Below are 24,186 nucleotides of genomic sequence, written 5' to 3'. Positions count from 1 at the left end.
TTCCTATCACGGTAGTATCTGACGAAAACGGAATGGAAATGATCCAAAAGAGCTGCACTACAGTTGCAAGGCTATTATGAGATGCACTAACGTTTACCGATTCCCCTTACTGTCGAAAACCTAACGTGAAGTCTGCACCTCTCTCTCGTTAGGCTGGGGCTGCTGTGAACGGACCCATGGAGACCAGTGGGAAAGAGCCCAACACCCATCTGAAAAAAAAAAAAAAAAGCTGCATGTCCCAAGTGCTCGTCAGGGACGTCCTTCTAAAGTGCCTAACATGGGCGTCCTTCAAGGACATCCCTGACGTGCACTTGGCTTTTTTCCTCCCCCTTCCTGTTTACCGATGGAATAGACGAGCTGCCTTACCCCAGGTCGCCACCGCCGCTCCCCCCTGCATTGAAATGACAGCTTCCCGCAGTCCCTGCCTCCCCGCCATCCTCCGCACCCCCGTTGCCCCATCCCACCGCCCCCGAGGTCCTCGCCGCCGCTCCCCCCGGCCGGGCCCTCACAGCGCCTCTCACCTCCGTGTGAAGGCGCTGCAGCAAGTAACAGCTGATCACTTCCCTTCGAACTTCCCTCTTATCCTCTCTGGCCCGCCCTAGTCTGACGTAAGTTACTTAATCACAAATTTAGACATTTTTCTGGTTTGATTATGGCTGTGAGCTATACTGTTTGAGACGTTTTGTCAAAACATCTCAATTTGGATTTAGATGTCATATCGAAAATGCCCCTCCACATGTTCTATATACTACACCTAGCATTACACAATAACTTGACATATTTCCTACTATTTCAGCACTGAAAGAGTAGCCAAAAACCATTTTAGGAGTAAGTTTATATTTAAAGATATGTAAAACAAAACCTTTGGCATGAATGCAACTAAAAATTTTATATAAATAAACTATTTCTTTACAGCAACATTAAGACACACGTAGAAACATGCTTTAGAAAGTGTGGCAAGGTTAAAGTGTGTTTTCAGGCATCAGTAGCTAGTCATGCTTCCAGAACAATGGACACTGATCACTCTCAGTATCTATTAATAGAACTATAGGGAAGGTGGAAATCCCAAGACATTCCACAGGAATAGATATTTAGGGCCTCTTTTACAAAGCAGCAGTAAACCCAACACGGGCTTACCACTTGCTAATAAGGAACTACCGCCAGGCTACTGCAGCTGCCCGGCGGTAGTTCCCACCACAAGCACGCCATCTTTTCCGGCGCTACAAAAATATACTCATTTTTGTACTGCCGATGTGTACCTGGCGGTATTCGGGCAGTGCTGTGGGCTGCCTGGTTACCGCAAGAGCCCTTACCGCCACCTCAAAGGGTGGTTGTGGTAAGGGCTCTCCCCCCCCCACCTCCCCAAAGTGGCTGCACAGCAAGTGTTTCACACATCAAACACACATGCTGACGCCAGTGCAGGCCCCCTTTTGCTACAGCTTGGTAAAAGGGGCCCTTAAAAAGTACCTTATGCTTCCCAACACTGCTTTCTGAAAATTCTTAAGGTAGAAACTATTCAGGTCTCTGTTTACCTTTTTGTAGACCTCAAAAAAGGTAACACTGTTCTAGTTCAGAAAACAAATTAAAAAAAAAACCCTAACTTTCCTTTTTGTTCCAGGACACATTTACTGCTTATACAAACAAACATTCTTGTTCTAGCTTATAGCTAATGTCAGTGTAACATGCATTTGTAGTTACGGAACTTAAAAGGTAAATCTTTTATTATGTAGTTATGCCAATACATCTTTGCAATATAACTCTAGCAAAATACATTTTGAACCCCCTTGTTTAATATAGCCATGATTACTGCTGACAAAAGTTGCAAGAATTTAAAGGTTTATTTCTCAGGTGGTAAAAAGTAAACCATCTCTTTATATTGAAATTGATTAATTATACCATCAGAGCCTGCTCTTGCTAAAGAGGTGCTTGTACTTCAGACTGACAGATGCAACTGACAAGTCAAAGTGTTTCCACAGGCCAGTGAGAGGTTGTGTTCTGCTATTTCCTCCTAACGCCGCCACTACCTGACAGCATGATAGCCACCCGCATAAAAATGTTCAGTGTATCTGTGTAGATTCCCAAACATCTGAAAGAGAAGGAAAAATAAACATAAAACAGCAATAAAATGGTTAACAATTCTAAATTCAATAGCAAAAAGTATACACAGTTTAAAAATAAAATAACTATATGTTTAGATGCAAGATGTGTGTCCTTTTTCATACCCATCTATGGGTAAACACACTTCAAAGGGTGAAAGCTACAAGCCTATCGTCAATAAATTTAGTAGCACTTTCAGCCTTCTGTATCTGCCTTTGTCCACAAGGAGAAATTCGTAATTTGTTCATGCTTGACCAGCTGTCTCCTTCAACCTTACCCTAGAACTCTGCTTTGCTCTTCTGTGTTATATTAAAAAAAAACAAAAAAAAATACAAAGTCTCTAAGGGGCCCTTTTACTAAGCCGCGTAAGCGTCTATGCGTGCCCAACGCGTGCCAAAATGAAGTTACCACCAGATTACTCCTGTGATACGCATGTCTAAAAATATTTTTTATTTTCGGGCGCGTGTAAAGGACACACACCAAGTGGAATTTGGCATGCCTAGGTCAGTACTGCCCGGTTACCGCTCGAGTCTTTACCGCCAAGTCAATGGCTGGCGGTAAGGTCTCAAACCCAAAATGGAGGCACGGCAATTTTCATTTTGCCGCACGTCCATTTTCCGAAAAAAAGCCTTTTTACAGGCGTGATAAAAAGGGATTGGCATGCGCCCAAAACCCGCAAGTCATTTTTCAGCGCACCTTAGTAAAATAACCCTTTAATGTTTATGACTAGTAGAAAAAAAAATTCAGATAATGATTAAAAGAGCAGCTAGCCTGGTTTTAACAAAGGAAGTCATGTTTGTTTAAACTATCTATTAAGCAGTTCTTCAGGGGAGTACTTGGTGTGGATGGGCAGACTGGATAGGTTGTAGGAACTATCACTGCTTTTATGAATTTCTATGACTAATTAGACACAAGGGATATCATTGAATGTGCAGAGAAAGAATAGCTGAAAGTGTGTATATATGGAAGTTCCTCCACTGGCATCTCAGTCGGTTTGTAGCTTGAAGCCAACTCTTAGTGATGTTGGGATAGTAAATTACATACAAAGCCCCAATCTATGAAGAACCTCTGCCACAGGTAAGCAACTTAATTTTCTCTGTTGATCAGCAAGTTGAATACACACACAAGCGGGAACTTTAAGGACCACATTCTGTCCTTCCGGAGTGCACAACAGAACACCCCATTTTAGGCACCCTAATGCAGCACAGGGAGCACCTATTCAATAACAGCACCTGGATGCACCAATCGTTATAGAATACTAGTTTAAACATGCAATGGTATGCGCTAAATGCACCATGCAACACAGTGTTCTATAAAAGTTTTACGCTTAATTCAGAAACACCTTCTTGCTCCTCCCATGCTCCACCCAGATATGTCCCCTTCAGTTCCTTGCTATAGCATTTACACTGCTTTTACATGCACAGGGTGCACATAACTGCAGGTGCCCACTTACAGAATTATCCTTTATATGTTTAAGTATGAATGTGATTCCAAATAAAGCTGCCTTTTGCAACTGACAGGGTGCTAGCCCCTCAATGCAATTGGTATGGTTTCTAAGGCCCCTATTATAACTGGTACTACTACTGATTTTTAGTTCCATAGTCTTTAATTTATAGATTTCTTGTATTCTGTGACTTCAAGTTTTCTCTTGCACATTATTGGCTTCTGGTGCAGACAACTCCTATGAACCATACAAAACTTGTCTATTATATCTGCTAAATTACATTCCAAATTATGGGGCCCTTTTACTAAGCTTAGGATGAGTAAATGCTAAAAAGCCCATTTTATATCTATGGGCTTCTTAGCCAGTTAATTCTGTAAGCATACGCTAAGCTTTGGTAAAAGGGCCCCCATGTTTGCTTGAATTTTAAAGTCCCACAAAATGTGTATTTTCTATATATCAGTTCTTGTCTCTAATAGTTACTGGTTAAGACAAAACAAATTCAAATACACAAAACCTACATTGACTGTTTATCCCTTTCACAAATCCCTAATCCCTAAGATAACTGGTCAAAGGAAACTAAACTCTCAGCATAATAAATTGATTAGCATAAAGAGATATTTATTTGGTCCTTTTATCATATATTCCTATACCATGCAATTATCAATTGTAGATCAGTAATTATTCCATTATTCAAGAATTTCTGGAAGATTATGTTCATAACCAAAACATGGCCATAAGATAGTGAAGGTTCTAGACTAAGAAGTTTGCCCAGTTGGGTACAAATGTCTACATTTACCTAGATTATTATAGAGGGGCAGTGTTAATATTGTTTAGGGATTTCATCAGATTAAGGCCATTAGACTCTCATAGAAGTCCTTCTCTTAAAATATTAACCGGTGAGATTAAAAGGATAATTTTTTTCCCAGGTTCATTTTGCTGTATTTTTATTCTATTGCCCGCCAGGCAAATGAAAAGAGGCAAAGCTCTCTTATGATTTTGTAGCTAATGTATTATATTTCAACCATATATTAGTTCTGGGAGAAAAAGGGCACCAATTAAATACAATTAGCATCTGAGCAAATTATCGTTCAATTTACCTTGGTCTGACCATCTTATGTTGGATTTTAAAATTCAATGGCAGGATAATAATTTTAGTAGAAAAAGCTCTGAACAGGTATTTTATACTAGAGGTAAAACTGATCCCAAGCAGTTTTAGAATAAAGTAAATGAGTTAACAGGAGACTTCACAACCCAGGGACATCATCCTATTTACTACCCCTTTAACCAAGAGAACTAAAATTGAGAGATTCTATCAAGTGATTTAACTCTGATTTGTTTCAACAATAATGGACTTGCAGAACGTTAGAGAGATTATGGAAACAGAAAACCCAAACAGGATTGGAGATGTCCACAGCAGGAAAAAAACACCCTGCTTCACTGATTGGCACTACCTCTTGATAGTAAAAAAATTCTTTGGTAAACTAGCTAACCAATGTTGATGATTTAAGTTCTGGAGAATGAACTAACCTCCCCTGATGTTGAAGAATTAGCTTATTTTACTACTACTACTTATCACAGAACCAAAATTGAGACTAAAAAGTGAAGTTATCAATTCTTCAACTCCCTTTTCTACATTCAATGATTTGAATCTATACCTGTAGACAAAATACTAAGGAGGTATGCCAATTCAGTGTTTTTTGGATAGTTACATAAGTACATAAGTAGTGCCATACTGGGAAAGACCAAAGGTCCATCTAGCCCAGCATCCTGTCACCGACAGTGGCCAATCCAGGTCAAGGGCACCTGGCACACTCCCCAAACGTAAAAACATTCCAGACAAGTTATACCTAAAAATGCGGAATTTTTCCAAGTCCATTTAATAGCGGTCTATGGACTTGTCCTTTAGGAATCTATCTAACCCCTTTTTAAACTCCGTCAAGCTAACCGCCCGTACCACGTTCTCCGGCAACGAATTCCAGAGTCTAATTACACGTTGGGTGAAGAAAAATTTTCTCCGATTCGTTTTAAATTTACCACACTGTAGCTTCAACTCATGCCCTCTAGTCCTAGTATTTTTGGATAGCGTGAACAGTCGCTTCACATCCACCCGATCCATTCCACTCATTATTTTATACACTTCTATCATATCTCCCCTCAGCCGTCTCTTCTCCAAGCTGAAAAGCCCTAGCCTTCTCAGCCTCTCTTCGTAGGAAAGTCGTCCCATCCCCACTATCATTTTCGTCGCCCAGATAGTTGCCCAGTTTACCTACTGAAAAGATCTCCAACTTTTTTGGAAGAAATACTAACTAGTTGGTTTATTTCTATCTTACAAGTCAGGTAATTTTTCATTGTCAGGAGGTGATATTGTATTAACACCCATAAAAAGAAAAGAAAAAGAATCAGCCTTCAAGATGCAACTAATTATCGTCCAGTAGCCTCCACCCTTTGTTGATAAACAGAAATAAAGGCTGGGTGACATCACTGGAAAAATTTGATATTTTACATTCCATGCAGTCCGAGTTCAGAAAAAAGTATAGTACTGAAAACAGTATGCTCTTTGGTTGCAACTGCAAAACTGATGGTTAGGGCCAACGAGCTGTGCTTATCTAATTTGATCTCTCTAGTGGAAGGCGGATACTGGAAGACAAACTTTCATAAAAGCCTTACTAGTGCAGGAAAAAGGGGTCACTGCAAGGAAGACTGAGAATCTGGAGAATTATACCAGAGCTTTCAATACCTCTGTTAAACTTTCCAGTACAGTGGTACACCAACAGTATGCAGTAGATGGGAGGCAAAGACCTCGGAACCGTGTACTATCTGTGTGCGAATAAGCGAAGCTGCCTCCGGAGCAGTCTTACAAAATTCGCCCGAAAAACCACACACACACACAGAGGTTTTTCGATGGCCTCTCGCCTGCCTCTGGAGTAGTCTGCATGCTTTTTTTTTTGTTTGTTTAAAACAGTGACCTCCTGCCTGCCTCCGGAGCAGTCTTACAAAAGTCAAAGGCATCCAGGACTACAGTACCCTGTTGTACCACATACAAATGAGTACCGCGCACAAACTCAGCATCTTCGGGGGGCAAGTTGCAATTGTGCATAATCTGGACCTGCACAACAGCAGTGTTTCACTGTATACATTTTTCATCTATTGCTATTCTCCAGATATACGAGCTATTTTTAAAATACCTGGGAATGATCGGTTTGGTAAGATTTATTTTAAACCATCAAGAAATCAGAACACAGGAGGAAGGTCTACGACAGATCAAACTGTGGATACTTTGGACTTTAAATGCATTTTATTCGTGACCTTTGTTTTTCCTCAAAATCACAATATCTTTCTTTAAGGACCGGAGGAAGGCATTTCTTTCTGTACATCCCAAGTAATATGCGCATTTTTGGTCACCTTACCTAAAAAGCAACAAACTAGAAATGGTACAGAGAAAGGGAAAGGATATAAGGAATAGGACAACTTTCTTAAGAAGATAATCTTAACACCTGTTCTGCATGGAATAGAGCTAGCTGAGGAATTAATGTTTTTTATAAGCCCCTTTCTTGAACACCAACTGTGACAGCTACACCTTTTAAATAGTACTAAGGTACATTTCATGAAGTTGCCAGAAAACTCCACACATTTAAAAGAAAGCTGTTTTTTTTTTTTTAATAGACAACACAAAATTAAGCTGTGGACCTTGTTGTTGGAGCATATGGTCAAAATAATATAGCCAAGTTTAAACAGAGATTTGGACAAGTTTCTAGAGTAATATATTAATTATTAACCTCTTAGACTTGATCCCACCCCTTATTTCCTGGGCTCAGCTACATAGAATGAGTTTCTCCATTAGGACCAAGTGATCTATGCTGCCCACTGCTGGGAGATATGGTACTAGGCTCATTGAAGCACTGGTCTGATTCAGCATGGCACTATGTTCTTAAGTGCATGTTTGGTGCAAATCTCATCTAATGGAGAGAGTGTTGCCAGTCTGTTGGAAGGAAAAACCAAATAAAATCATTCCATTTTTCTATTTATCTTTCAATAGCTGGCAATAAAACCAAAATGTACTGTGATTAAAGAACATAGTATGGCAGCTGGTGTGAGTAGAGAGAAGAGGGAAGAAACAGAATACTTACGCATTTATGGGGTCATATTTTGCCACTCCATACTTGGGATAGGTCTCTGCACGTTTGATGACTGCCTGAGTATCATATAGCAGAAGCATACCAAACAGTACCAAGCCACCATAGATTGCTACGGAATATAGGCCAGCACCAAATGCTGATGTAGGAGGCAGGAACATGCTTCCTAAAATTAAAATACATAAGAAACTAATTGGTATGAAGCTTGCTAATGTAAATTTGAAATTTCACATGCATCTTAAAATGCATATATGTTTGTTGCATCTGAATCAAAATATTAAAAACCTACAACTTTCCAACTACTGTATACATAAAAACCCACCAAGGATTTACCAAAAAAAAAGATTAATCTTCACCCAACCTATATAATGGATAGAATATCAAGCTGAGATCTAGGGAAGCCAGGGCTCAAATCCTGGCTACATTGTTTGTGACCTTAGGAAAACCATTACATCCTATGTTGCCTCAGGTACAAACTTAGATTGCAAGCTCTCCAGGGACAAAGAAATCTATTGTACCTGAATGCAGGGGTAGCCTGTGGAAAATGCAGAGTCACAAGCCAAGACCAAATGTTAGGCCTCATTATTCCTGCTGACATCAGCACTGTGTCTCCCCCTACACCTCTGGCGCCACTAAATTCCATGTTCTCACAGGAGGGATTGATTGAACAGTGCCCCTCACCTATTGTGCTCCATTTCTCTACAGGCTTTCTCCTTACATCAGAACTGCATGGGACATCTAGTCTCATGAGATCTTCTGGTCCTGCTCTGCTCCATTTGAGAAAGAAGCTAGAAGTGCCACTAGCAGCATGCAATGAGTGTTGTTCACCAGCTCCCCTTGCTAGAAAGGTACTGCAGAGGAAGGAGAGAACAAGCTTGTTCTCAGCCAACTGTGAACCACCTCCATTTCTTCTCTGCAGTCAGCTCTGAATGGGAATGGAAATCATCCTGGGCTTAGGACAGAAGGTTGCAGGGATTCTGTACCTAAGCTTCAGGGCAGGGCCCCATGTGCCATTAGCTCCCCAGTAGCAGCAGAGGAGGCGAAGCTGTGCACAACAAAAAAAAAATCCCTCCCTCCCTCCCTGAATCTCTCATCTTGAGCTACTAATGAACAAAAGTGTAAGCTAGATACAAAGAAATTTGGTTTTTAATGTTTAACACGCTAAACATACAATTGAGTCTCAAACGTTTATTAATGGCTATGTCACTTACCTCCCCCCCCCCCCCAAAGAAAAAGGTGCGTGTGTGTGTGGTGGGGGGGGGGGGGGGGGGGGGGAGAACAAACCAACACAATCAATAGGCTAACTCACGAAATAAAATAACCCAATGCTGGATACAAAATAGTGGAGAAAAAGATCTCAGTAACTGTTGGTTGAACAATCTTAACATCCCAATCACTTCTCAGGACCAACGTGTTCCAACCAATTTGGGCACTAAATCAATTATCGGTCTAAAAAACCTCCACTATAAACATATGAAAATTCAAACTTGAACAAAATAAATGACAAAATGATGCTTCAAAAACATAGTGAGCACTTATCTTTAAGTGCTCAGAATGTTTTGCTTGGATGTTCAAACTTGATATGTCTTTTCAAAGATCCTCACCATTCCAAATCTGATCCCAATCCATTAAACTTAACAAGTTATTTTGCTCCCCTCCAGACAGACATTCTCAACCTTCTTAGTATTTTCACATTTCCATTGGTTTTTGAAATAAAAATATCACAGTGATTCAGGAATTAGTTCACAGATTATATGGTCTTAAGACACTGTCTAATGGCTGTAACCTTCATGAGGTGCGGTTTCTCTGTTTCATTATGAACATAGTTCTATGAGACAAGAAATCATACCCCTTTTAGTCAATTTCAACATAACTAAAACATGCAGAAAAATGCGTGGTACAAATGTGACAAATAAATAAATATTAGGAACACATCTTTTAAAACCTTTAATCGCACGATTGAATAAAGCGTCCTCACACATTTCCTCATGTACAATGCAATATATTTATAGAAGATGTAAATTCTCAAAACTGACATATTTCAATTACTAAACTAAAATCATTTATCTTGCCCTTGTTGTCTAGTAATTTTATCTTTCCAAATCATCTCATTCCCCATCTCTGGTACTGCTTTCTCTGTGCTCTTCTTCCAGGGCCTTGTCTATTCACTATTTCTTTTTTCCTTACTCTCTCTTTTTGTCCTATATCCATCTTTCACATTCAACTTTCATTTTTTCCCCCCTCCTTTTCATATCTGTCTAGTTTCCATCTCTTCCCTTCCCCTTCATGGGTAACAACTCCTCCATTCTTTTTTTCTTCCCCTGGGCACCATCTCCTCCTGACTCTTCTCTCCCCTTCCCTTCATGGGTACTGTTTCCTGTCTCTTCTATCCCCTTCCCCTCCCCTCCATAATATCCCTTGTTTTCTTTCCCCTATTTCCAGCATCTGTCCCTCTCAAACAGATCTCTCGCCTGCTGCCCTCTGTCTCCCTCTTCCTGTGCTCTTGAACCCCTCTCCCGCTGCGGTCCCCATTCTCTTTCCTTTTCGATTGTAAGCTCTTTGAGCAGGGACTGTCTTTCTTCTATGTTTGTGCAGCGCTGCATACGCCTTGTAGCGCTATAGAAATGATAAATAGTAGTAGTAGTACTTCTCTCTTCCCCAAATCTTTCTGCACTCCTGACCTCTGCCTCCCCCACCCCAGGCCACGTTTTCTCTCTCCTTATACCTGCTCCTCTCAGCACTCTGAATTTACCTTTATTGCTGCAGTGCAAAAGGCATACTGCTCCTTTCAGCCACCCAAAGCCTCTATCTGAAGCATCCTGCCCAGAAAACGAAGTTCTGTCAGAGGAGGCAGGATGCTACAGAGGCTTCGTGCAGCTGAAAGAAGCAGCATGCCTTCAGCGTTGTAATACCGAAGGCAAAGTTGGAGGGCCAAGAGGAGTAGGTATGAGGGAGGGAGAGAGAGAAAGAGAAAAAAAAAACAGTGCTGCTGCCTACAGTCTCTCCAGCCTTGCCCTGGACTCATACCTCTGTGCTTACTTCCCATGTCACGGGTGCGTGGCTCCACCTTCCTTGGCAGCCTCAGGAGCACAGCAGCAGGGCTGACCTGGACTGGGACCCAGCAGCCGGTCTTTGCAGCCCAGGTAAGCCCACAAAGGGAGCAATGAGGGAGCAAGACACAATATGCGTTAACATTAATGAACATTAAACATTTAATGCATTACTCAGTCTCCACCTGCTGGTAGGCGGGCACAACCCAACAGTCCAATCCTGGTCCGGTCTGGAGGGACGCTAAGGAATGAACATTAAACATTTAATGCGTTAATCACGTTAACTATATATATGCGTGTGTGTGTAATTATATATATATATATATATATATATTTTTTTTTTTTTTCTTTTAAAGACAACACTTACCAACAGAAGAGGCCAAAACAAGACCCAATCCTACTCCCAGAGGCGCTCCCATATTGAGAAATTTTTCACTTGGTGCACACATGGCCACGGTGGAGAGGCCACCTACAATTCCAGTTGTATACCATGCAGCTCGAACAAGCAATGGGCCACCCAACAAAGTCAATGGAGCAACAACTGCACCCAGGACACCTGGAGAAAAAAATAGAGATCTGTATATTTTATGAATGCCTTGTTTAAACTTTTGCGATCCCCATAAGACCTAAACGGTAGTCTGTGGAATATATGTATATGTTGAAAGAAAAGGCAGGTGAGAGGGGATATGATAGAGACATTTAAATACGTCTGTGGCATTAGTGTACAGGAGGTGAGCCTCTTTCAAATGAAGGAAAACTGGAATGAGAGGGCATAGGATAAAGAGCTTATAGGTTCAAGAGTAATTTAAGGAAACACTTTTTCAAAGGGTGGTGAACACGTGGAATCACCTCCTGGTGGAGGTGATGAGGACTGTCTGAATTTATGAAAGTGTGGGACAGGCACGTGGTATCTCTTAGGGAAAGGAGGAGATAGTGGTTGCTGTGGAAGGGCCATTTGGCTCTTATTTGCCATCATGTTTCTATATTTCTATTTGCACTGTATATATAAAGAGCATGGGGTTAGAATATAATGCACCTTAAAAATCAGCTAAAAAAAAAAAAAAAGTTATGTCTAAGCATGTTCAATAAAACTACACTAAAATTTAGGAACGGTTTATAGAGTACGACTAGCGCCTGTCCGAGTGACTAAATTTAGTTGCCTGTTAGTTGCCTGCATTTACGCCAAGTAGAACCTGGTGTAAATGTCTACACTTAAGGTAGGTGCAGAGCGGGTAAATTCTGTAACCATGCATATAATTTTCAGAAACACCCAGAACCCGCTCATTCCACAACCATAACCACGCCCTTTTCAAATCTGCATCTTTGACTTTATGTGTGCATCACTTTACAGAATATGCTTAGAAAGGTATTTGCGTAAATTTTAATTAATGCCAATAACTACTTGTCAAGTGGCAATTATTGGCACTGATTGGCCTAAGATAAGTTGCACACACTAATCTGAATATGACCTAATTTGAATGCGAAACTCAAGTCGCACTATATAGAATCTGGGGGAATGTCTACCTTATTAGCCAGTGATTAACCTAAGTTTGATAGCCAGAAGGATTTATCAAGGCACAAGCATGTGAATGAAGGACAACCAGGGCTTCAACAGCTTAGAACTAAGTTGGAAGTTCTCCATAGGCTCTTAGTTAGAAAATTGCAACTTTTGGGGAGGTCACAGTGACTGTGTGCCTATCAGTCCTGCTGTCTATAGCAACAACTGAAGAACAATGATTCAATCCTGCTTTTCGATGAAGAAAGAAAGTGCATGAGTGGGCAACTCCCAAGTTCAAGGTTGTTCAATATTATAGGTAAATTTGACCATTATAGATAAGAATGAGAGTTCCTTGAAGTGAGAGGTTGGATAGGACAGCATGATCAAATGCACTGCCCCTTATTCCAAACTGCCCAAACACCACAGCTCAGATTTTCTGTAAAGTTTCGCATTTTGCGAGGGCATCTCCGCTGTTTCTAGGCTGCGCTGACTACCAATAACAGCAAGGGTCACATTTAACATATGTGCACTGACCTACCAAATTCTGTATGGTATGGCCCCTGGCTATATGTTATCTGTTGTTGATCTTCCACCATGTAATGCTATTCTTGGGTCTAGAGATTATCTAGTGCTTCATTACTAAAAGCTGTAAGAAAACGGTTTACAAATACAGTTCTTGCAGCACGATTTGCTTATCAGGGCTTGACATGTTGGAATTCCATGCTGAAGGAAATTAGGGGTCAATGTAATTACATATTCTGTAAAATGTAAAAAAAAAAACTTTCCTCTTTGGAAAATATTTAGGTGTGGATACTGATCTCCCTGCCTGGTCAATGTTTGGCTACTGAATCTTGTTTTCATTGTTCTGTATTGGTTTTTTTTTTTTTTTTACTCTCTCTTTCTATTGCAATATACTACGTATTATAGTCTAGTAGTATGTTCACTTTGGGGCCCTTTCACTAAGGCGCATAAGTGTCTACGCACGCCAAAATGGAGTTACCGCCCGGCTAACACGTGGCTCTTGCGGTAATTTCATTTTTGGTGAGCATCCGATACGCATGTCCGAAAAATAATTTTTATTTTTGGACGCAAGCAAAGTGGCATTTGACACGCATAGTCATTACCGCCTGCTTACTGCGCGAGACTTTACCGCTAGGTCAATAGCTAGCGGTAAGGTTTCAGACCCAAAATGAACGTGAGCCAATTTTATGTCCATTTTAGGCAAAAAGTTTTTTGACAAGGCATTTTTGTGCAGGTGCACTGAAAAATGGATCTGCGTGTGCCCAAAACACACACCTACACTACTGCAGGCCATTTTTTCAGCGCACCTTAGTAAAAGGACCCTTTTGTGTTCTGTATGATGTGATTTCACTGTATTGTACTGTTAGCCACATTGAACTGAGGTTGCTGGGATATAAATGTCATGAATAAATAAATATTTAAACATATCCTTGACTTACCTGCGTGTAATATCCAAGCAAGGTGTTTAGGAACAGGACTGTGATCATATGATATTGACCTAACCAACATTCCAGCTCCAATCATTGCTGCAAAAGTCGCACCTATGGCCTACAAGACAAAACACAAGATGATACAGGAATCAAAGAAATTGAATGATAGGAAAGTAATGTAGCACAAGCTACAGTGGTTACAGGTCTACACCTTCTTCCAAAAAGTTAATCTTTTTTTTGCTTTATAACAGTGAAGTAGGATACATTACAACAATTTGTAACTTCTATCCACACATCCCACCTCACAACAGCCAAGTGAAAAATATTCCATACAATTTCTTGGAAAATTAAGCAGACCCCCCCCCCCCCTACTTAATTCACTTGATAAGTACTACTCCCCTTGTACTTCTATAGTACTATTAAATACCTTAAGCTCTGTTGTGTGCTTTTGAAGAATAGTTACATTAAGTAATTAATACAACCTGTGTCAAAACTGTATTGATTCACATGACAGGGCACATTCATCCAGCCCTATTGGCTTCATAGTGCTGGGTAGGGTGTTTCAAATCAAAAGACCCAACCATGAGTATAAAGAAGATGGCAAACTGCAGGATATTGGGAAAAGCCACATATCAGGTGATGGGCAGCCAGACCCCAAGTTCTGGATGGGCCTATCACCAAAATCGATGGACACAACTTCCTCACTGCAGCCCACCCTCCACCCTGCCTACTCTGTTCCCCCACTCTGACTTAGCAGGGCCCCCCCAAGTCCTGCCAACTGAAGATGTCTGAAGGTACCCTGAACTCCCTCCAGTGCACCTCAGTCAATGGCAGTTTTAGTGAACCACTCTGATGTCAGCATCTGCTGTACACTCAAGTTTCACAGCAGTAAACGGCAGTAAAGATGCATTCACAAAGTGTTGACTTGTGATGCGGGGTGAAGAGGAGGAGGAGAATGTGTGGGAGAATAAGGCTATGGAAGACACCTTATCTAAACAGTTACACTTCAGTTTTCTATTTGAGGGAGATTGCTTTGTCCCCAGAAAGGTGTGGGTAAGTGTAAGAAAAACATTTAAAATGTGTGCAAGTTAAATATATCAACTTGATAAAATGTGCAAAAAATTTCAAAGGGGTGTAGACTTTCTATAAGCACTATGGGGTTAGCTCAAGTTATATAAAATGGGCCCTGCTGCAGATACCTCAAGCTAATCTTTAGTAAAAGACCCCTATATCTACAACTAAAGTTCAATATTTTAATATGGACAATTACTGGCTTTCAATTAAAAAAAAAAAAGTTAAGACCTCTTTAAGTACAAGGACTCCCTATGTATTTGAAGAGTAAGGCAAAGCATAAACCAGAGTACCTATCTACAATCCTTCACCTTTTATAGTCTTTTGTTTAAACTGTTGCATGATGGATACACACTACAGAATTACGGGATGCCAATACTATAGGAAAAATGCCATCAATACTAAGACACAGGAAGCACACAAATTCTTTAACTACAAATCTGTACAAATATTATACATATGTAATACAGTAGGAAATTGGACATGAAGATTTGACAGGCTCATCCAGTTTACTCACTTCTTCCATCCCACACCAAGGATCTGTTTCCAGCTACAAAGGTTATAAATATGAAACATTGACCACTTGTAGGGCTGAGCCGTTTATTAAAAGGTAGCAATAAAGGTGAATCGAGAAGTATGTTAAACAGCATATCTAAACATCAGTTCGGCTTTTGACACTGGACTAAATTTACTATGAAGTGCTACTGTGTTACCGTATGCATTAATGTACATTATTTACTGCAGGTTCCATTTAATGCAAGGGAACCTATTTACTAACACAGTGGTTCCAAAACCTGGTCCTGAAGGCACCCCAGCCAGTCAGGTTTTCAGGATATCCACAATGAATATTCATGAGACAGACTTGCATGCGATCTCTTTCGTGAATATACATTGTGGATATCCTGAAAATCTGATTAGCTGGGGTGCCTCCAGGACCAGGTTTGGGCACCAATGACTAGAAAGCGAATGCTACATACCTGTAGAAGGTATTCTCCGAGGACAGCAGGCTGATTGTTCTCACTGATGGGTGACGTCCACGGCAGCCCCTCCAATCGGAAACTTCACTAGCAAAGTCCTTTGCTAGTCCTCGCGCGCCCATGCACACCGCGCATGCGCGGCCGTCTTCCCGCCCGAACCGGCTAGTGTTCGTCAGTCCCGTATGTAGCAAGACAAAACAAGGGAAGACACAACTCCAAAAGGGGAGGCGGGCGGGTTTGTGAGAACAATCAGCCTGCTGTCCTCGGAGAATACCTTCTACAGGTATGTAGCATTCGCTTTCTCCGAGGACAAGCAGGCGGCTTGTTCTCACCGATGGGGTATCCCTAGCCCCCAGGCTCACTCAAAACAACAAACATGGTCAATTGGGCCTCGCAACGGCGAGGACATAACTGAGATTGACCTAACAATTTTTCCAACTAACTGAGAGTGTAGCCTGGAACACAATAAAACATGGGCCTAGGGGGGTGGAGTTGGATCCTAAACCCCAAACAGATTCTGAAGCACTGACTGCCCGAACCGACTGTCGCGTCGGGTATCCTGCTGCAGGCAGTAATGAGATGTGAATGTGTGGACAGATGACCACGTCGCAGCTTTGCAAATCTCTTCAATAGTGGCATGACCCTCAAGAGCCAGCCCAGCCTGGGCGTAAGTGAAGGAAATGCAATCTGCTAGCCAATTGGATATGGTGCGTTTCCCCACAGCCACTCCCCTCCTGTTGGGATCAAAAGAAACAAACAATTGGGCGGACTGTCTGTTGGGCTGTGTCCGCTCCAGATAGAAGGCCAATGCTCTCTTGCAGTCCAATGTGTGCAGCTGACGTTCAGCAGGGCAGGAATGAGGACGGGGAAAGAATGTTGGCAAGACAATTGACTGGTTCAGATGGAACTCCAACACAACCTTTGGCAAGAACTTAGGGTGAGTGCGGAGGACTACTCTGTTATGATGAAATTTGGTGTAAGGGGCCTGGGCTACCAGGGCCTGAAGCTCACTGACTCTACGAGCTGAAGTAACTGCCACCAAGAAAATGACCTTCCAGGTCAAGTACTTCAGATGGCAGGAGTTCAGTGGCTCAAAAGAAGGTTTCATCAGCTGGGTGAGAACGACATTGAGATCCCATGACACTGTAGGAGGTTTGACAGGGGGCTTTGACAAAAGCAAACCTCTCATGAAGCGAACAACTAAAGGCTGTCCTGAGATCGGCTTACCTTCCACACGGTAATGGTATGCACTGATTGCACTAAGGTGAACCCTTACAGAGTTGGTCTTGAGACCAGACTCAGACAAGTGCAGAAGGTACTCAAGCAGGGTCTGTGTAGGACAAGAGCGAGGATCTAGGGCCTTGCTGTCACACCAGACGGCAAACCTCCTCCATAGAAAGAAGTAACTCCTCTTAGTGGAGTCTTTCCTGGAAGCAAGCAAGATGCGGGAGACACCCTCTGACAGACCCAAAGAGGCAAAGTCTACGCTCTCAACATCCAGGCCGTGAGAGCCAGAGACTGGAGGCTGGGATGCAGAAGCGCCCCTTCGTCCTGTGTGATGAGGGTCGGAAAACACTCCAATCTCCATGGTTCTTCGGAGGACAACTCCAGAAGAAGAGGGAACCAGATCTGACGCGGCCAAAAAGGAGCAATCAGAATCATGGTGCCTCGGTCTTGCTTGAGTTTCAACAAAGTCTTCCCCACCTAGCTGGGCAGCTAGGGTCCATTGAGCAGATCTCATGTGAAGGCGGGCCATGGGAGTCACATGAACTGTGGAGGCCATGTGGCCCAGCAATCTCAACATCTGCCGAGCTGTGATCTGCTGGGACGCTCGCACCCGCGAGACGAGGGACAACAAGTTGTTGGCTCTCGCCTCTGGGAGATAGACACGAGCCGTCCGAGAATCCAGCAGAGCTCCTATGAATTCGAGTCTCTGTACTGGGAGAAGATGGGACTTTGGATAATTTATCACAAACCCCAGTAGTTCCAGGAGGCGAATAGTCATCTGCATGGACTGTAGAGCTCCTGCCTCGGATGTGTTCTTCACCAGCCAATCGTCGAGATATGGGAACACGTGTACTCCCAGCCTGCGAAGTGCCACTGCTACTACAGCCAAGCACTTCGTGAACACTCTGGGCGCAGAGGCGAGCCCAAAGGGTAGCACACAGTACTGGAAGTGACGTGTGCCCAGCTGAAATCGCAGATACTGTCTGTGAGCTGGCAGTATTGGGATGTGTGTGTAGGCGTCCTTCAAGTCCACAGAGCATAGCCAATCGTTTTCCTGAATCATGGGGAGAAGGGTGCCTAGGGAAAGCATCCTGAACTTTTCCTTGACCAGATATTTGTTCAGGGCCCTTAGGTCTAGGATGGGATGCATCCCCCCTGTTTTCTTTTCCACAAGGAAGTACCTGAAATAGAATCCCAGCCCTTCTTGCCCGGATGCCACGGGCTCGACCGCATTGGCGCTGAGAAGGGCGGAGAGTTCCTCTGCAAGTACCTGCTTGTGCTGGAAGCTGTAAGACTGAGCTCCCGGTGGGCAATTTGGAGGTTTTGAGGCCAAATTGAGGGTGTATCCTTGCCGGACTATTTGAAGAACCCACTGATCGGAGGTTATGAGAGGCCACCTTTGGTGAAGAACTTTCAACCTCCCTCCGACCGGTAGATCGCCCGGCACTGACACTTGGATGGCGGCTATGCTCTGCTGGAGCCAGTCAAAAGCTCGTCCCTTGCTTTTGCTGGGGAGCCGAGGGGCCTTGCTGAGGCGCACGCTGCTGACGAGAGCGAGCGCGCGGGGGCTTAGCCTGGGCCGCAGGCTGTTGAGAAGGAGGATTGTATCTACGCTTGCCAGAAGAGTAGGGAACAGTCTTCCTTCCTCCATAAAAACATCTACCTGTGGAGGTAGAAGCTGAAGGCTGCCGGCAGGAGAACTTGTCGAAATCGGTATCCCGCTGGTGGAGCTGCTCTACCACCTGTTCGACCTTCTCTCCAAAAATATTATCCGCACGGCAAGGTGAGTCCGCAATCCGCTGCTGGATCCTATTCTCCAGATCGGAGGCACGCAGCCATGAGAGTCTGCGCATCACCACACCTTGAGCAGCAGCCCTGGACGCAACATCAAAGGTGTCATACACCCCTCTGGCCAGGAATTTTCTGCACGCCTTCAGCTGCCTGACCACCTCCTGAAATGGCTTGGCTTGCTCAGGAGGGAGCTTGTCCACCAAGCCCGCCAACTGCCGCACATTGTTCCGCATGTGTATGCTCGTGTAGAGCTGGTAAGACTGAATTTTGGTCACGAGCATAGAGGAATGGTAGGCCTTCCTCCCAAAGGAGTCTAAGGTTCTAGAGTCTTTGCCCGGGGGCGCCGAAGCATGCTCCCTAGAACTCTTAGCCTTCTTTAGGGCCAAATCCACAACTCCAGAGTCGTGAGGCAACTGAGTGCGCATCAGCTCTGGGTCCCCATGGATCCGGTACTGGGACTCGATCTTCTTGGGAATGTGGGGATTAGTTAAAGGCTTGGTCCAGTTCGCCAGCAATGTCTTTTTTAGGACATGATGCATGGGTACTGTGGACGCTTCCTTAGGTGGAGAAGGATAGTCCAGGAGTTCAAACATTTCAGCCCTGGGCTCGTCCTCCACAACCACCGGGAAGGGGATGGCCGTAGACATCTCCCGGACAAAGGCCGCAAAAGGCAGACTCTCGGGAGGAGAAAGCTGACTTTCAGGGGAGGGAGTGGGATCCAAAGGAAGGCCATCAGACTCCTCGTCAGAGAAATATCTGATGTCCTCCTCCTCCTCCTCCCACGAGGCCTCACCATCGGTATCAGACACACGTTCACGAACCTGTGTCTGAAGCCGTGCCCGACTCGACTCCGTGGAACCAAGGCCACGGTGGGAGCGTCGAGAGGTAGACTCCCTCGCCCGCACCGGCGAAGCTCCCTCCGCCGAGGAGGGGAAGGGCGCAACAGCTCTCCCAGGATCTCTGGGAGAACGGCCCGGAGACTCTCGTGCAGGGCTGCTGTGGAGAAAGACATGGAAGCCGATGCAGGAGTCGATGTCAGAGTCTGTTCTGGGCGTGGAGGATGTTCCGGGCTGTCCAAGGTGGAGCGCATCGACACCTCCTGAACAGAGGGTGAGCGGTCCTCCCGGTGCCGACTCCCTCGGCGACCCAGAGCTCTCGGTACCGATGCGGGAAGGAGACCGGTGTCGATGTTTCTTTGACTTTTTCAAACGAAGCATGTCACCGGAGCTTCCCGGTACCGACGAGGAGGACGTAGAATCCAACCGTCGCTTCCTCTGGGCCGAGGCCGAAGAAGGTCGGTCTCGGGGGGGCTGTACCGCAGGAGCCCTCAGGGTAGGGGGAGACCCACCTGAAGGCTCACCGCCACCAGCAGGGGAATGGACAGCCCTCACACCTGCACTCCAGACGAAGCACCACCGTCCGACGACATCAGCAGAAGCGGAGGTCCCGGTACCACCGACGCAGCCTTCCGATGCCTCGGCCCCGACGATGCAGAGGTTCGATGCCTCGATGCAATCGATACCGTCGCGGCCGAGGGCGGAGGTGTTGACGCTGTTGACGTCGACGCACTCGATACTCCCGGTGCCGACGAAGAGCCCGAGAACAAAACGTTCCACTGGGCCAATCTCGCTACCTGAGTCCTTTTCTGTAAAAGGGCGCAAAGACTGCAGGCCTGTGGGCGGTGCCCAGCCCCCAGACACGACGCATGCCTATCAGTGAGCGAGATTACCCGGGCGCACTGGGTGCACTTCTTGAAGCCGCTGGGAGACTTCGATGACATGGGCGGAAAAATCACGCCGGCGAAATCAAAACTCGTAATTGCGGTAAGGCACCAAAAAGATGGGGAGAAAAAAAACTCGACCCGAGGCCTCAAAGGGGCCTACCCCGAAAACGAAAGAAAACTTAACGGGGCCAAAAAACTAGAAGTAAGGGAAAAGGAAAAAGACCAAAAGGCTCTTCTCCGGAATCCCTTTTTTTTTTTTCTTAGCGAAAAGTCAAAAAGACGCGCGAGGGTCAACTTAAGGGGCGGACAAAAGAAGACTGACGAACACGAGCCGGTTCGGGCGGGAAGACGGCCGCGCATGCGTGCGCGAAGACTAGCAAAGGACTTTGCTAGTGAAGTTTCCGATTGGAGGGGCTGCCGTGGACGTCACCCATCAGTGAGAACAAGCAGCCTGCTTGTCCTCGGAGAATGTTAGTGTCATTAGCAATACTTTTAACATGCACTAATGCAGTAAAACATCTCAGTAAATCTAGCCCTCTGCCATACAGAAACAGGTAAGCATGGACAAGGAAACCCAGGCAATTATGTTTGGGCATAAGCCTCCCCAAGTTTTCTAATCAATACTGATCTGGTTAATTTTTACGTTATCAATAGAAATCAAACAAAATAAAACATGGAAAAGAAAATAAGATGATACCTTTTTTATTGGACATAACTTAATACATTTCTTGATTAGCTTTCGAAGGTTGCCCTTCGTCAGATCGGAAATAAGCAAATGTGCTAGCTGACAGTGTATATAAGTGCAAAACATTCAAGCATTTCTATGACAGTCCAATAAAAAAGGTATCATCTTATTTTCTTTTCCATGTTTTATTTTGTTTGATTTCTATTGATAATCTTAAGAGTGGACTAACACGGCTACCACACTCCTCTAGTTAATTTTTAGGCATTTATAACCAGTGTCCCAGATTTCTACAATTCTGTGGCTACAGCAGAAACCACATAGCCAGACTGTTGCTGCCTATTTTGCACTCAATATGCAGTTCACTAACTACCTTAAAAACAAATCTCCCTTCGGGATACACATTTAGTTTGTGGTTTTGGTTTGGAAAATCTGATGTACATAAAGCCTCTAAATTAATGCATGTAAAGTTGATTTAATCACATTCTACATACATTTCTAAATGAACTGGAAAAGCACCCAAAATGTGTTAAAGTGATTCAAACACAATTTTCTCCATGTATATGCCTACTGTCCAGACCCATTACTGATGCTGCTGCCAAACAGAGATAAAATAGAATTGTCTACTCCTACCACTACCTTTGCTCTTCTCATGATTCTTTTTAATATGCAAATATAATATGGAATATCTGATTAATAAGCATTTTAGGAAAACAAATGAAAAAAATTAAGGGCATGTTTACGAAGGCATGCTGAAGGCGTGCATTTTTAGCGTGTGCTATAAATTAGCATGCGCTAACCTGTAGATTCCCATAATATTCCTATGGGCGTCTACACAGCGTGTACTAATTTTCAGCACGCGCTAAAAATGCTAGCGTGCCTTTGTAAACAGGGCCATAGAACATATAAATGTAATATACATTTTACTTTTATCATAAAAAGTATACAGAAAATTTAAAAACCAACCCAACATAGCTATACATACATTCTCCAACACGAGCACAAGATGTATAAGTATATTTACTATAGAATGAGTTATGGTCTTTTGAAAGTTAGTTTCATTTATGCAGCCATGTCTTTTGATCATATTATAGTAAAGGCTGATAAAGTTTTAGGATTCAAGGTGGTCTATTTGTAGAAGATTTATAACAGTGAGTAATTGAATGCTTTACACCATGAAATATAGTCAATTGTTGATATGATGTAAATTTTAATTGAGCTGACTGGTGAGATGTAGAGTTTGTGATACATGGGCTGATCAAGATAGAATTAATGTATATCTTTTTAATTTTGTTTTAGGCTTTTTTTGAAGGGGTATGTTGATCACCCCTGATTTTTAGGTATGTATTGATACATTATTGGATTTGATTAAATCCATCCAACGTTTTATATACTTTTATATGTTTGGAAAGTGGCTTGTCTTATCTCCTCCTCCATTTTACTTTTGAATGTGTAATGCATTTATTGTATTTTATCATTTCCTGTTATGACATATATATACATATACATAACTTGAGATGATGTTATCACTATTTTTATGTTTTTATTTGTAGTTTTACCCCTGACACAGCCTGAGGGCGAAACATGCCCACGTTGGGTACTGCTTTTATCTTGGTTTGAATAAATTATTTCTTTGTTTTTATATATGTGTATCGGTCTACTTTTTATAACAGACTTTTATGTAGCAAGTAGACGGTTGCCTTTTTTGTTTTTCTTTTCAGCTACGTAGTTATGTTATACTCACAGTGAAACAAGCACCAAAGGGGAAAAGGATAGTGATAGGAGTGTACTACTGTCCGCCTGGCCAGGATGAACAGAGGGATGCAGAAATGTTAAAGGAAATTAAGGACGCAAACAAACTAGGCAACACAATAATAATGGGCGATTTCAATTACCCCGATATTGACTGGGTAAATGTAACATCGGGGCACGCTAGGGAGGTAAAATTCCTTTATGAAATCAAGGACAGCTTTATGGAGCAGCTGGTACAGGAGCCGAAGAGAGAAGGAAACATTCTAGACCTAGTCCTTAAATGGAGCGCATGATCTGGTGCAGGAGGTAATGGTGCTGTGGCCGCTTGATAACAGTGATCATAATATGATCGGATTTGATGTAAGCTTTGAAGTATACATAGGAAATCAAATACTTTAACGTTTAACTTTAAAAAAAGGAGACTATAATAAAATAAGAAGAACGGTGGGGGGGGGGGGGGGGGGGGGACTGCGAGGGTCAAAAATTTACATCAGGCGTGGATGCTGTTCAAAAACACCATCCTGGAAGCCCAGCCCAAATATATTCCGCATATTAAAAAAGGAGGACGGAAGACCAAACAACAGCCGGCGTGGTTAAAAAGTGAGGTAAAGGAAGCTATTAGAGCTAAAAGAAAATCCTTCAGAAAATGGAAGAAGGAACAGACTGAAAATAAGAAACAGCATAAGGAATGTCAAGTCAAATGCAAAGCACTGATAAGGAAGGCTAAAGATTGCGTTGGAGGCAAAAACATATAGTAAAAATTTGAATTCTCTGTAAACCTGGAGGATGTATTGTGGCAGTTCTACAAACTGAAGAGTAGCAAATCTCCTGGACCGGATGGTATTCATCCCAGAGTACTGATAGAACTGAAAAATGAGCTTGCGTTGCTATTGCTAGTAATATGTAATTTATCCTTAAAATCGAGCGTGGTACCGGAAGATTGGAGGGTGGCCAATGTCGCCGATTTTTAAAAAAGGTTCCAGAGGAGATCCGGGAAATTATAGACCGGTGAGTGACGTCTGTGCCAGGCAAAATGGTAGAGACTATTATTAAGAACAAAATTACAGAGCATATTCAAAAGCATGGATTAATGAGACAAAGTCAACATGGATTTAGTGAAGGGAAATCTTGCCTCACCAATCTACTACATTTCTTTGAAGGGGTGAACAAACATGTGGATAAAGGTGAGCCGGTTGATATTGTGTATCTGGATTTTCAGAAGGCATTTGATAAAGTACCTCATGAAAGACTCCAGAGGAAATTGGAGTGTCATGGGATAGGAGAAAGTGT

At 43.1% G+C, this 24,186-nt stretch overlaps 1 protein-coding gene across 3 annotated transcripts in view; it reads right to left on the bottom strand.

Annotated features, from left to right (window-relative positions):
* Positions 1-1,703: 1,703 nt before the first annotated feature.
* GHITM (growth hormone inducible transmembrane protein) overlaps positions 1,704-24,186 on the bottom strand; it is a 59,559-nt gene continuing 37,076 nt past the window's right edge. For all 3 annotated transcript variants that reach the window (XM_030203284.1, XM_030203283.1, XM_030203285.1), the window contains 4 exons: positions 13,683-13,791; positions 11,092-11,280; positions 7,669-7,840; positions 1,704-2,086 (listed from right to left, as the gene is read on the bottom strand). In XM_030203284.1, coding sequence (XP_030059144.1) covers positions 1,999-2,086; positions 7,669-7,840; positions 11,092-11,280; positions 13,683-13,791 — 558 coding nt within the window. In that variant the 3' untranslated portion in view covers positions 1,704-1,998. The remainder of the gene's footprint in view (positions 2,087-7,668; positions 7,841-11,091; positions 11,281-13,682; positions 13,792-24,186) is intronic.

The sequence above is a fragment of the Microcaecilia unicolor genome, chromosome 5 (genome assembly GCF_901765095.1).
Source record: "Microcaecilia unicolor chromosome 5, aMicUni1.1, whole genome shotgun sequence".
Lineage (NCBI taxonomy): Eukaryota > Metazoa > Chordata > Amphibia > Gymnophiona > Siphonopidae > Microcaecilia > Microcaecilia unicolor.
This window is presented reverse-complemented; position numbering and strand designations above follow the sequence as displayed.